Genomic DNA, 13,875 nt, shown 5'->3' with positions numbered 1-13,875 from the left:
TTTTTTGTTTTCCTTGTGTTTCCCTCTCTCTGCACACATGTAGCTTCTTTCTTCTCCTCCTCTCACGTCTGCTCTCTCTCTCCCGATCCTTTCGGCTGCGATCCACAGTTGCTCTTTTTTTGTCTTTGTGCTACTCTCGTCTCTATCTAAAATCTTTCCTATTTCCCAGTTTCTCTTCTTCTCTTTTTTCCTTCACATGCTTTACCTATTCTATTCTCTCTCCTTTATCTCTGCCCTTCCTCCTCTTTTCTCACTCGTCTCTCTACTTTTGGTTTCTCCTCCCTCCTCTCCTCCCTCCCTCTCTTTGCTCTCTCTTTTGCCCCTCTGCTCTGCCTCTCTTCTTCCTCTCCTTCCTCCTTTTTTACTTTTCCCTCCAAATTTTCTGGCGTCTTCTCCGGCCCTCTCCTTTGCTCTCTCCTCTCCCAGTCGGCCCTCTCCTGTTTTCTCTTTCCGAATTTCTCCCCTTCTCTCCCTTTAATCTCCCCCTCTCTCCCCATTCTCCCAGCCAGTGAAAAATGCATGAAGCCCGCCATAATTGCATAGTGCATTTCCATTGTATCCATATTTACACACTGCTCAGGGGACTCCACAGCATTATTATTATACACTCTCATCCTCCTGCTTTTCTGCCCTTGAGGGTCACAACTGTGCACATTATACACAGACACACACGCACAAACTCACAAAATGAGCACATACTGTACGTACATACCTGTAGAGGTTTGCATGCTTGCACAAATTCCCTTTCCAAAACTTCTTCACACGCTGACATAAAACACACACACATAAAGGGTCCCTGCCCGGGAGCGGAGTTTTCTCATTCCCTCTTATGCTTCCAGACAATTGTGTGTGTTGCTGCTGAGGCTCTGGGCGGATAGTCAGAGTCTCTCTTCTTTTTTTTTTTCTCAGCAGGGCAGAGAAGGCTGAGACAGGTTACAGAAAGGCCCCGGTTTGTATGAACACAGATAAAATGTAAGACTGTTAAGCCTTAAAGTGAAGAGGATGGCAAGATTGCGGCCAGCTGCACAAGTTCTTTGCTAAGTGCAGATTTAGCCCAGTTATAATGCAGAGGTTTACGCACCACTGAATTAAAACAGGTCGCACCACACAAGTTAGTTAGTTCCATGCAAATTAGTTGCCACGGCTAATTTCCACCACAAACTGCCAGTTGTAACTGTTGCATCCTTTAGCCCAAGTCCTATCCGTTTTCCCATTAGACCAGAAGGCAGATTTCACAGTGTCAGACTCACACCCTTAATCATCCAACAAGATGGTTGACTGGAATTGTTGCCAGTTTTATGACAAATAAAAGAAAATACAAACAAAAGGATGCAATGGTATGCAAAAGATAAAGTCTGTTAAATAGCACCACTGCAAGACACTATTCAACACAGGTGAGCAGCGTGCGTCACAGGCGGGCGAGGTCAATGACTGTATCCTGCTGCCTGCCCTCCTCCAGTCATGTGCAATTGGCAACCATCTACCCAGTGGTGGTGGCACCATTCGCCACCTATAGAGGATGCAATCTCACAAAATGCAGAAAAAAAACAAAATATGAGTGCAAGCAAAATAAACTTAAATGTGGCTCCTACAATGACTTAATAACATCAGCTAGGTTAGCATAATTGGATATTTCTCACTCACTCTAAAATGCATGAACACAACTAACTCTGAAACAACATATTTCATGCATACATTTTGAAATAAAACTAAGTTCTCGGCCCCCCTGCATTTCGAAAGGATTGAGACTGAACAAACAATAGGGTCTCAAGATGTGAGTGTTGCTGTGCGGTGAGAAGCGAGCTTTTGTTGCCCTTTGTTCATAGATATTGTGGCTTGTTTTGTTCATTTGTTTCGTAACTGATGGCAGGAATTCAATGAAGCGTGCCGCTCTGATGGAAATGCTGCACTTTGTCTGATTTAAGTCTGATTCTGTTAATACCCAGCAGCATTGATCTTGGCAGACAGTGAACAATCCAGTGGCATCAGAGAACGAAGTGAGAGGCAGGCTATTTGAAAACCTCACAAGCTCTCCGCCCGGTTAACACAGAACAATTGGTGAAATGGGTCTCTCCAGACTTCCAAAGATCAAAACTGTATCAGTGCACAGCAGAGGAGAGAAGAAAATTGCGGTGTTGCTGAGTGGAGGTGAGATTCTGCCTATACTCCAATACCAGTCGGAGAACTTTCCTAGTAATAAGCCTTCTATTAAATTTAAGTAATGCAGCTTGAAGTATTTAGTGTACTGTGTCCAGTGGGAGACGATGGGTGAAGTGAAGCTTTGAAATAAGACGCATAAATGTGTTCACTTAGTATTCCTCAATCGTATTGGGTGTAGTTATACATTTTCACTGCTGCCACTGAGGGAAGGCAAACATGCCAAGAAATAGTCCATGGAACTTACACACACACAGACACTCCACCCGAGGCTCGCTGCTTTCCCTTTAACCATTCTCTTTCATTTCACGCACATTGTGCCTTTTATCCCCTTTATAACTGACACACGGACATGCATGCACACACACACACACACACATAAACACAAACAAGGAGAATAACAGAAGTATAGAAAAAATAAGATCCCATCTTCTCAACACTTGATTATGAAAATCAATAAGCCCCCTGGAATGGCTGGAATATGCCATTAGGTCTGTTGTACTGGTAAACAATGCATTGTTTGGTTTCAGATGCTGGAGCACAGCAATTTAACACCCACTTTACTACACCTCATGAACACAGCCATATTTATGTGTGTGCTTATTTTTCTCTGGCAATATAATACCTACCCTGTTGTGTTTTGGCATGCCTGAGTTTATAAGCACTTCCCCTGTGGCTTCTTTCTGATGGAAGGTGTTTTTCTTCTTTGTTTTTTTTTTCTTTTCTATCTCTCTGTTTATTCTTTCTTCCATACTTTTTTTATGCATCGATGCATCTGTTGTGATTTGCATAGATTTATGAAATATGTTAATTCCCCTGTTTGTGGTGGTGTAACGTCACTGACAAGCAGCACTGACAGCATTTGCGCGTGCTCACCTGTTCCCATTACCTGTGCGTTTACACATTTGTTTCTTCTTCCTTCTGTCATCTCACCCAGATGTCGGGGGTTTCTTTGAGGCGGGAACGCTGGTCAAGTACAACTTCATGCCCGAAGCGGTTGCAGGAGCCAGTAGGGACACAAAGATCCTGACACACCACCTGATGCCACATGAAGCAAATCTCACAAAGGAGGAAGTGGCCTTTAGTTTCAGCACGTCCAACGCTCCAGCTATTCTGATGTACGTCAGCTCCAAGACGCAGGACTATCTGGCTGTTGTTTTGAGGCAGAATGGTAAGATACGCACACTCAATTTGTGGCAGCTCGCCACTGAGAAGTCTACTTGGTGCGATGCTTGTTAGTACTGCAAAGTAGCACAGTTTGGAAAGCAATATAATCTTCAAAAACCCTCCTCATTCGGTGATCTCCCACTGGGCAGCATGCATCGAAGTGCTTTGATAAAATAGCGTATGAATTTTACAGTGCCATCTAGCGTTCCAGCAATCCAGCACCATCACCGAAATAGAACTACAGAACACTCACGCTGCCAGGGGCTGCTGCTAGAAGCTCTTGGCCCCCCTGCACACTCAGGGCCCTGAGACAGTAAATATCGATAATCCTGTGTCAAGCTGTGGGCCCTTTGAATCGTTCAGGGTTTCCCCCACTATTCCTCACCCCCTGCACCACCAGCGCTTCAGAAAGAGAGCTACATTTTGCCTTTGAGTGTTCAGTTCAATCAGAATGCTTTTGGCAGAAAAAGAATGATTATAGGGAGCAAAATGAACTTAAACTCTTAAGTATCATCATGTAGTAACACACTGATGGACTTGTTAGAGATTGTATTTTTACACCCACTGCTTTAGAAATATCTGGAAAATTCCTTTTATCTATTCGGGTGTTTGCTACTGAGAGCTCATGAGTTGTTGGGCAGAGATGTGAGGTTTCATACAACCAGACCAGGTTTCAAACCACCGTCCTGTGTGTCTTCAGGTTCACTCCAGGTGCGGTACAACCTGGGAGGACTGAAGGAGCCGTTTGCAATAGATGTGGACCAGCGTAACTTGGCCAACGGACAGCCGCATAGCATTAACATGTCCCGAGTTGACAGAAGCATCACCATTCAGGTACAGACTGCACGCACGCATGCACGCCAGACGCACACATCAGAGCCCTCTCCAACACATACTTTAGATATTTAATTGATTCTCAGACCCCGAAAGACTAATGTCTCAATTTCAGTCCCACTTACGAGCAACCAAGGAATGCATGTGTTTGCTGTACAGGTACATGCACGCCAAAAATTCACACACACACACACATACTCAAGTACGCAATTGCACAACCCGAGTCAGTGTTAGTTCGATGGTTTGCATTAAGTCCGTGTCCTGCAGTGTCCTGTTCTGTCTTCCGCTGTGATGAAACTGCTTGTCCTCTGCCACTGTTAATCCACTTCCAGTAGACAGCCTAAGTATAGCAACAGAGAGTGCATCGATCTGTCTGTGTTTGTATAAGTGCACGCAGGCTGCTGTGTGATTGTGACTGCATGTGTTTGTGTGTTTGTGTGTGTGTAGGTGTGTGTGTGTGTGCGTGCGTGCAGGTATTTAAGGGCGTGCATGGCTGTATCTATATGAGACAGAGCAAGAGAGACTGTTGTGTTGTGTGTTTTTGCATATGTATGTGTGTGTATCTGTGTTTGTGTGTCTGTGTGTGTGTCAGGGGGAGGGTGTTTGCGTGCTCTTGCAGCTAAACAGCTTAGTACAGATCAATGCAGCCAAGCCTTAGTCAGTGGCTGTCAGGGATGGGGTGAAAATTCAGCTTAGCTATTGCAGACTTTGTTCTGGGCTAAAATGCTCAGATTTGGCAGCAGGCTGCAAAATAAGGAAACCACCTGTTATAAATAGAACATAAACTCACAGCTGCATTGGCTGTTTACCAAATGCAATTGTCTTTTTCAAAAAATTAGATCCAAAAAGAGAAATTGTCAAAACTGGAGTTCTTGAATTGAACATGTACTCCACAGTTTCTGTGTGCATGGCCTCATGTAGAATTAGGAATTTGAACACCATGTTTGCACATCCTGCACCGTGACATTACTGCTGTGCACTTCTGCTTCCTAAGTGTAAATGTCATATGCATTTTAAGTTTGTAAGATTTACATTTTTGTAGCTGTTAAGCCATTTCATACAGAGTGCATATTTATTTTTCATAGATGCTTTATATCCAGAGAGAAACTCATTCACATAATCACTTTATTGAGGGGCCACCTACCCCCTAGTGGCCAGAAGATGGCATGACATTAACCAGAAACTCACTCACCTCTTCTCCACAAAACTGCCAAAATGTGTGGAGAACACATTGTCAATAACTTTGTGTGAACTTGTTTTTACTAATCATCCAGCTATTGTCTTAAATTCTGCACTGTTTACACTCTGTGGACTGCAATGTTTATGCTGACAGAAGCGTATTTCCCTGCAGGCACCAATGAAGTTTGATCTTATGTACAGTAGCATCCTATTCATGACTTAATTGGAAAAATAAATGAAAAAACATCCAAGTATAATGCGATTGGGGAGACATTGTACAGATTACTGTTACCACATCAGAGCAAATTAAGTATAAATGTGAATAAAGAAAATACTGTACAATCACAACATTTTTGCACGGTGTTGAATTAATACATGCATATAAAGGAAATGAATAACGTGCACAAGATATGAATATGAATGAACATTATTATAAATAGAATCTCAGGTCTTTCATTTCAGAGTATGGGTGGATTTCTTCACTTGCATTATTCTTAGGACACAAGATGTGTAATTGGCAGTGAATGTGTAATTAGAGTGTTCTTTCTACTTCTGGCTGCAGTGGTCAAGATGTCAACCCAAATGAAGCCCCTTCACTGTTGCTTTCATTTGAGGTGGAATAAAATGTTGGCCAGAAGGAATCACTGCTCACTTGCAAACCTATAATCACTGCATTGCATCTGTATATGGAGCTATGACCCCATCCATACAACACTCTCATCACCTACATATACACAACACAGTGAAAAAGTCAGACAGCGAGAACATTAAACTGAAAAATCCAATGGGAATCGTCCTCATTTTCTGAGCAAATCACATCCTGCAGCTGCTGATCACCCCGGTGGGAGCACTTCAACGTAACGCATCCCTTTTTACTGGCATAGCAAGTGATTGGAGCAAATGTAAGATTCCCTGCTCATCACAGACACACATACAAGCATGCACACGCTGTCTTCTTCCACTGGTTGATCAAAGGCTTGGTTGTGTCTAGATCGTTCAGCCCAGTGTTCACTGTGTGACTGAAATACTAACTATCAAGCTCATATCCCCAGTTTACCACTCCCCGTGTGCATAGCCTGTACTCTTAATAACAATCCTTGGAATCTTTTTGTCCTTAAATGATGAGAATTAAGAGAAACAGCGGTGGGCGCGATGTGCTCATTTAGATTTAAGGGGAAAAAAACAGAAATCAGCGAGGGAACTGTGGGGGAGGGATGGAGAGAGAAAATAGATTAGTTTGTAGATAGCGCATGAGAAGTAGAGCCAGAAGGTGTGCTAACAAAGATAACTTTGATGAATAAAAGTTTTTCATGTTGCCTTACTGCCTCCGGGCTCTTCTCAAGGTACAAACATGCACTTAATATCCACGCGTAAACAGATGTGGACATGCATACCAACAGACATGCACGCACAAGCCAGATTTTGAAAGGTCATCTCACTACAAAAGCTTCACACTGCTCCCCTCCAAAATCAATTCATCAGTCCACTCCACTTCTCTCCTCCTATCTCAGCATACCTCCCACACCTCCTCACCTCCCATACCTCCTCATACCCTCGAGGGGTTTTATAATAGTTTATTTACTTCTATCCAGGAACCATGACTGCAGCTCACATTCCAACTAATGAGTTGCAAGGAATGGGACATATTTTGCTGACGGCAACAAGAGAAACACTTAGCAAGACTGTGAAGTGAGTAGATAGCACCAACAGGAGATGTCAGTCAGCTTACTGAATTCTCTAACATCGCACACACAGGACAGACGTTAATTATCAAACACTATTTTTGTTCCCGATTTCACGCCACGATACAGAACAGGTGGCTAAGCTATGTTCAAGAAAGAAATTAGAATTTTATTGCATTTCCCAGCAGAATTTTTTTGGTGTTGACTGTCGAACTTAAAGCAGCAACAACCATTATTTCCATATTAGCAAGGGATCACGTGACCACCAAGGTGGGAGGACAATGAATTTACCGTACATTCACCAAGTAGCTCCAAATGAATGCTAATGTTGCACGGTATCTGCTGCATATGTATAGTGGGGGCTGTTTGCTAACAAGGTGATGATATGCCAGTGTTGTTTATTATTTGTTTTTGCTGTCCCCAAGAGGCCATAAAATGAGTTAAAGCAGATTTATAAAACCACTGCAAGACATCTTTTCTGTAATGTCTCCGTTAGACTGAGCTTCAGTCATTCAGCAAGTTCTTTGACATGTCATCCATCAACAGCATTTACAGTCGTGCAAAATATGCAAAACTTCGGCTGCTTTTGATTGTCCAAACTGAATTATCATGAGCTGAAATGTACACTTGTTTATTACTCAGTTTGAAATTGTATTACAGGTTATTGCATTAGGAATTAAAGCCTAAAATGCCTTTTTTACAGCTCGCCATCGGCATTTTAAATTTCACCAACGCATTATTATTTGGCCAGCATGCTCATCAGAAGGCTTGTTGTAGCTGCTTTCATCTGAGATATAACAACATGAGTGAGAGGCAGAGATATGACTCAGATGCAATAAAAGTCAGTTATGCTGGTGGGCCTGCCAGTGGATCAAATTCAATTTCCAGGGTAAAAGAGCGAGTCGAGTGTTTACCTGAGGCTGCAGAGGTCTCACTTCTCTGCTATCAGGGCTCCAAATCTTAAAGGCATTTAGACCAGCGACTGTTTAGTTTAAAGACATGACCGAGAACAAGTGGGAAGACAAGTAGAAGTGTGGTAATTGGAATCTGAGAGTACAAGGCGCAGAAGAGAGAACAGAAAAAAAGAAGGGCCAGGGAGTCAGAGAGAGGTGGGGGGCTGAAAGAGAAAAATCATGTCTTTCCATGAAAAAAAGCAGACCCACAAAACATCATAACAAAGGCCGCTTTGATGCATTTAGGTTATCTATCACCTTCTTAGTCCTGAGGCATATTTCAACACGTGGGCTTGAATGTGCACACAAACACCTGCTGAAATGTGCGTGCAGGCATATCGGGTGCGGTGCACGGAGCAAGTGTTCGGCTTTTAAGCAGTCTGTGAGGTCTCGTCCGGTCAGCTCGCTGTCAAAGGCATACCGAGGCTAGATCAAAATAAATTCCCATCTCTTGCTTTCCCTTTCTCTCAACCTCTCACATGCTGCGAGGGTTTAGAGATGAAAGTGAGGAATCACTTCAGGCACCAGACATCTCATCTCTGCTTCCTCCTCTCCTCTCCTCTCCTCTCCACACATAGTTGTTGCTGCGGTTGGCGTTAGTGGTGTGAATGGCTGCCACGAGCCGGAACAATAATTCACTAGTTTACTTGATAATGTTGTTTAACTTTCTATTTAAAAAAACAAATTAGCATTTATTTGCACTTAGCTTGTGTAATGTTTAATGTGTGGTGGGACTATTTTTGGTCTCTCAGATATCATTAAGGAAACAGAGCTGCCGCAAATAAAAAGTTCTCAGCATATCTGTAAATTAGTGTGAATATATACAGCACATTGACTAAATTAGATCCTTTTGAGCACAAAGGGAGCTAGATTTCACCCATTGTTAATTTTCTCTTTGTCTAACCCCCTGATTACTTTGCTTATGTAAGCTTTATGTAACTTAAGAGGCACTAACAGCACTTAAAGGAGAAAATAGTGTTGTGTAAATGGTGCGGCGTAAAAGGAAAGGATCTCAATAATTGCTGTTGTAATTGACAAAGTTTGGTAAAATGAGGTTTCTTCCCTGGCTGTCTTCCTCTGTGGACCTTTTTGTGGGGTTTTGAGACTCAGACGGCCGTCCCTGACTGTGCAGCCAATTTGTTTTCACAGATAAAAGTAAATAAGCTGAGTGCAATTTAATTGTGCCCCATTATCCCACACTCCAGTCACCGTGGAAAACAAAACCCACACAATGCTCCTCTGAGACCAGGCTCTTGGAAACAATCAAATTAGGATATGCTCTGTGTGTGTGTGTGTGTGTGTGTGTGTGTGTGTGTGTGTGCATTGCTCATGTTATGGGGACATAAATCTGTTTAGATGCTCACATTGTAGGAATTCTCCTTCCATGCGGGGACAAAACACAAATCTCCATAATTTAAATAATTAAATTTTAGGCTGTAGACTCAGGTTAAGTTAAGGGTAAGGTTTGGTTTAGGTTATGGTTATGGTAGGGGATAGGCTTCTGGTGCGGAAGTAGTGGTTATGGTTATAATAAGTCTCCCATAAATTGAAGTCTATGTAATGTCTCCAAAAATGATCGAAACACATGTGGTGAGAAAAAGGGAGAGAATTGTCTGGAAGGGTTGGGGGGCAGGGAGATTTTTGGGGGGACCCTACTGATTCCAACCTGTAAACAAGAGCAACTGCACACACAGACACACACGCAGGCGTGCACGCACACACTCACATAAATCTCAACCCCTTGGTGACAGTCCAGCTCGGCTCCCGGCTAATAGGCCACGACAGCTATTCTGCGCATCAATGGAACAAATTTCCTGTAAAACGCACGGTAACAGACGTCGTGGTTTTCAGTCAGCCTCCCCGCTCCTCGTCTCGTGCAGTGCGGCATTCTGCAGACTGGTGTGTGCTGAGATACAGTTCTCCTGTGTGAGCTGAGAGAAGGGAGGCAGGAAGATCTTTTATTTCTGGAACACACCGAAACCAATTTGTGGGGTTGAAATGATTCTCGTCAATAGCACCGGCTGCAGCCTTCAAGCTAATTAGAAACTTCAGTGAAACAGCAATAACAAGTTAATTATGTTGCAGGGATATTAAAGTCTTGTATTCCCTCCCTCCATCACCCTCTCTGCTCTCACATCTCCACCGACGCTGGTCTTTGTAAACACGCCACTTGTTCTCTCTGTTTTAAGTTCTGGGGAGAGGCTTTGAACCCGGCGCGTACTTTAGAGATTGCATACTGTTAACTAACGTGTGCTCATTTATCTGCAGTCCTGATGAAGAGCTGTTTGTTTGCGGGGTCATTATGGAAGATTGCATTTCACTTGGTGCTCAGCCGTGACTAGCTTGACTAAACAAAAAGGAAAAACTTAATTAACAGCTTTCCAAATAAGAGGTTTTGTGAATGAGAGTACAGAAAGAGGTGAGCTGCTGCAGCTGTTCTCATATATATGCTGCACAGGACAGATGTGTCCACATTGGTATTTTGAACAGGGGCTGGTCGACCACTAGATATGAGGATTTTCATAGATTTTTTTCCTGGCTCATAGAGGATGATCAGAGAAAGATGATAAAATATGTAACAAGGGTGGATTTTTTGAGAATAATCATGCATTTTCTTGTTCAGAGAACATTTTTAAAACTCACATCTTCTATTTATTGTTAATGGAGTATTCCCATGCCATGTCAACCATCTGGATGCAAAGTGTGTCAAGTTTTTTTTTGTCTTGTTTCGTTTTTAGAAAAAGTTTCCAAGAGCATGTATCACTCACATGCCAGAATGTCTTAAGCCTTGAAGAAAAGTCAATAAGGAAAAGCCTTGGGTTAATATTTGATAGTGTACTTGTTTCAGTCCTAGTTTCTGTCTTTTATCATGATTCGTGGGAATAATATGAAGGTTTATTAATCAGGTACTGAATTTGGAGCGTCCCTGACATTTTGAAACCACAAGAGGGAGCCATTGATCTTTTGATAGTAGTGTCGGAGCTCCACAGTGCCTGTCAGCAATGAATTAGCATCTCTTCCTCTTCATCATCTTGTGCGCTCTGTTTAATGCGCTGATGCAGGTCTTAGGGTGGGTCTTTTTAAAAGGCTGTGGTAAGTAGTTTTAGATCCAGACTGTCTTTAAAAGTCAGATAATAATATATTATCTCTCCCTCCCTCTCCTGCTGTTTCAGTTGGATCATTACCCTCCAGTCAGCTACACCCTCCCAGAAGCCTCAGACACACAGTTCAACCTGGTCAAGACGCTCTTCTTGGGCAAAGTCTTTGGTGAGTAGCAGCTTGTTTATTTTCCAATTTTTTTCACACTGTGAGAACTTTCACCACCTTTTTTTTTCTGTCACCCATGTCCTTTTGTAAATCAAATCACCACTCTATCTTCACCCCATCATGGTTCAAACTACTTTTTTAGGACTTTATTTGAGTGTTAGGGAGCTCAGGATTCTAATCTGCCTTCTAATCATTTTAATTGTGACAAAGTAAAAAGTCTGATTAATACAATTTAGCATGCAATTTTCAGAATATTAAGAAGTCTATGCATTTATTAAAATGTCATTAAATTATGTGGTGTTGACCTTGCTGTAATCCCCAACTGGAGCTCCTAGTCGGGTTAAACGAGACAAAAATAATCACAGCTGTCTCTTATGGTGCAGTTGACATCCGTCCTGTCCTAATTTGAAAGCCTTGAAATGTGAGCTCAGTGTTGCTGTTTTTGTTTTTTTCCACTGTTGTTATTATATATTTTGATCTGTTTATGCTGTGTATGTACTTGTTATCCTGTTCTATTTCTGTCATTTCATGTGAAGTTAATTCCCTCTCGAGAAACCATCAGAAACCATTTAGAAATGGTTCTTTAAAACCCAAATGTATACATAAATGAACATTAATGAGCTATTAAGGCAAATTGAGACTGGGAGATAAATTAATTAAAATCCAAATACATAAACAAAATCCCTCCATTCAGCTCACTGTGGACACTGTAGAGGCTGTAATTACTGATTTTGTCCACTAGAGGCTGCCAGGGGACTGTAGAGGCATATTGGTGCAGTACATGATCTGAGCTGCATCCACCTCTGCCTACAGGGGTGTGCATGCACATTCGTGGCTAATAAGGTTACGTAATCTGGCCGATGCTATGTTAGGATGGGAACTTTCTAATTCAGATTACCTTGTTGTGTTATTGCCTAGCACCTAGCCAACTGTCCAGGATTCCTTAAGTACATGACCATCTTAGATAACTGTCAGAGCAAAAGAATCCCCGACCCTGGGGCGCCCTGACAACTCACATGTCCTGTCTCTTACCCCTTTCCTGTGTCTGTCCAGGTGCACTATCGAATTGGGAAAAAAGACTAAAAAATAAATATAAATAATAGATTATTTTAAAAAAAGCATCCCCAACCTTTTTCTATTTGATGCAGCTATTTAGGTCAGTCAGCCACAACTACTTTGACACATTACTTATAAGAAACACCGGTACTGAAGTGCTGAAGCTGATTAAAATGCGACTCATAATCTTTTGCATTAGTTTATTTTCTCCCACTGGTTTTATTGAGACCATAGGTCTTAATAGCAGCAACTCATTATTCTAATTATCATCGGCTAATTTGGATCTCATAAGTAGTAGCTGTGGTTTATGTCTTGATTTTGGTCAGTTTTATTAGCTTCTTTAATTACTCATAGTTGACTTCTGCTAGAAGATTGTATCTCATTATTTGGATCTTGCCGCAGCTTGCTCTTTTCCATTTTTCTTCTCTCTTCCCTTTCTTTCCCCTTCATCTCTTTCGTCCTCTACCTCAAGTGTCGAGAAAGTCAGTGAGGTGGAAGTAAAGGCTGACTTCACTTACCAGCCAGAACTATCGACTGCTGCACACACCACCAGAACCCCTGGGAATATACGACAGCATGCACGCACACACATGAACAAGCACACGCACTGCACAGCCATCCATCTTAACTAACACAGCACAGATGCTTTAAGGACACGCAGGACAAAGTCACCTCACATGATGAAACAGCCCAGACTCATGCAGCCATCTCTTCATATGAAGCCTCAAGCTTAACTCATCAATAGACTCAGCCTAAGTGTCTAACACTGTGGTACACATCATAACAGAATAACAGATATAGACAGAGCAAGGGGAAAATAAGTTAATTGGATGCCAAAAGAAGGATGAAAACAGAAGGAGGACAGAAATATTGTGCCGAGAAAAGCAGAGGCAGAGAGGAAACAGAACAAGCAGGCAATTGATTTTGCACATCTCATCAGATCTGTTCCACTTCTGTGGTGGGGCCACAGAGACAAGAGAGGCTGTCAAACAGCTATCAGATCCTCTATTTCTGGGAGACAGAGACTCTGTGTTTGGTGCGGCACACACGAACACAGACACCGATCACAGCGACGTCTCCTCCGTCTCCTCACCGTCTGCTGATTGCGGGATGGGATAAGTTGGCTAGGATAACGGTGGTAGAAATAGACAAAGTAGACATTAAAGAACAGAGAGATACATGGAACCACTAATTCCTTAAATAACAGCTATGTACATGGTCCTTGCCTAGTTACATCTGCTCCTTCTTCATCCCTTCATTGACTGATCTTACGTTTTGAGTGGGCCACAAAGGATATAATTACCATAAACAACCAATAAACAGTTATGGGATATTTTCATCAATTGCAGCTAATTTAGCCTGACAGATTAGCAGTCCTACTCATGAAGTTGCCAGGACTTACCTGCTAATCTCAGGACGATAGAAAATTGTTTTGAAACAGTGCAATCATTTTTGTTTTATGTAAAAGTTAAAATTATTAATAAAGTTTATTTCTAAAACTGCCATTGATGTAGATCTTTAGCGGCAGTTGTGATAAACTACAACAATAGTGACAAACTTGAGTCTTACTCTTCAACATA

General features: G+C 42.1%; 1 protein-coding gene across 1 annotated transcript in view; it reads left to right on the top strand.

Annotated features, from left to right (window-relative positions):
* Window positions 1-13,875, top strand: part of cntnap2a (contactin associated protein 2a) — a 314,113-nt gene that overhangs the window by 288,393 nt on the left and 11,845 nt on the right. Inside the window, exons 21-23 of the mRNA XM_041961168.1 lie at window positions 3,095-3,328; window positions 4,025-4,158; window positions 11,146-11,239. Coding sequence (XP_041817102.1) covers window positions 3,095-3,328; window positions 4,025-4,158; window positions 11,146-11,239 — 462 coding nt within the window. The remainder of the gene's footprint in view (window positions 1-3,094; window positions 3,329-4,024; window positions 4,159-11,145; window positions 11,240-13,875) is intronic.

This window comes from Chelmon rostratus, chromosome 20, assembly GCF_017976325.1.
Source record: "Chelmon rostratus isolate fCheRos1 chromosome 20, fCheRos1.pri, whole genome shotgun sequence".
Taxonomy (NCBI): domain Eukaryota; kingdom Metazoa; phylum Chordata; class Actinopteri; order Chaetodontiformes; family Chaetodontidae; genus Chelmon; species Chelmon rostratus.
The sequence above is the reverse complement of the archived record's forward strand: the minus strand, read 5'-3'. Positions and strand labels throughout refer to the sequence as shown.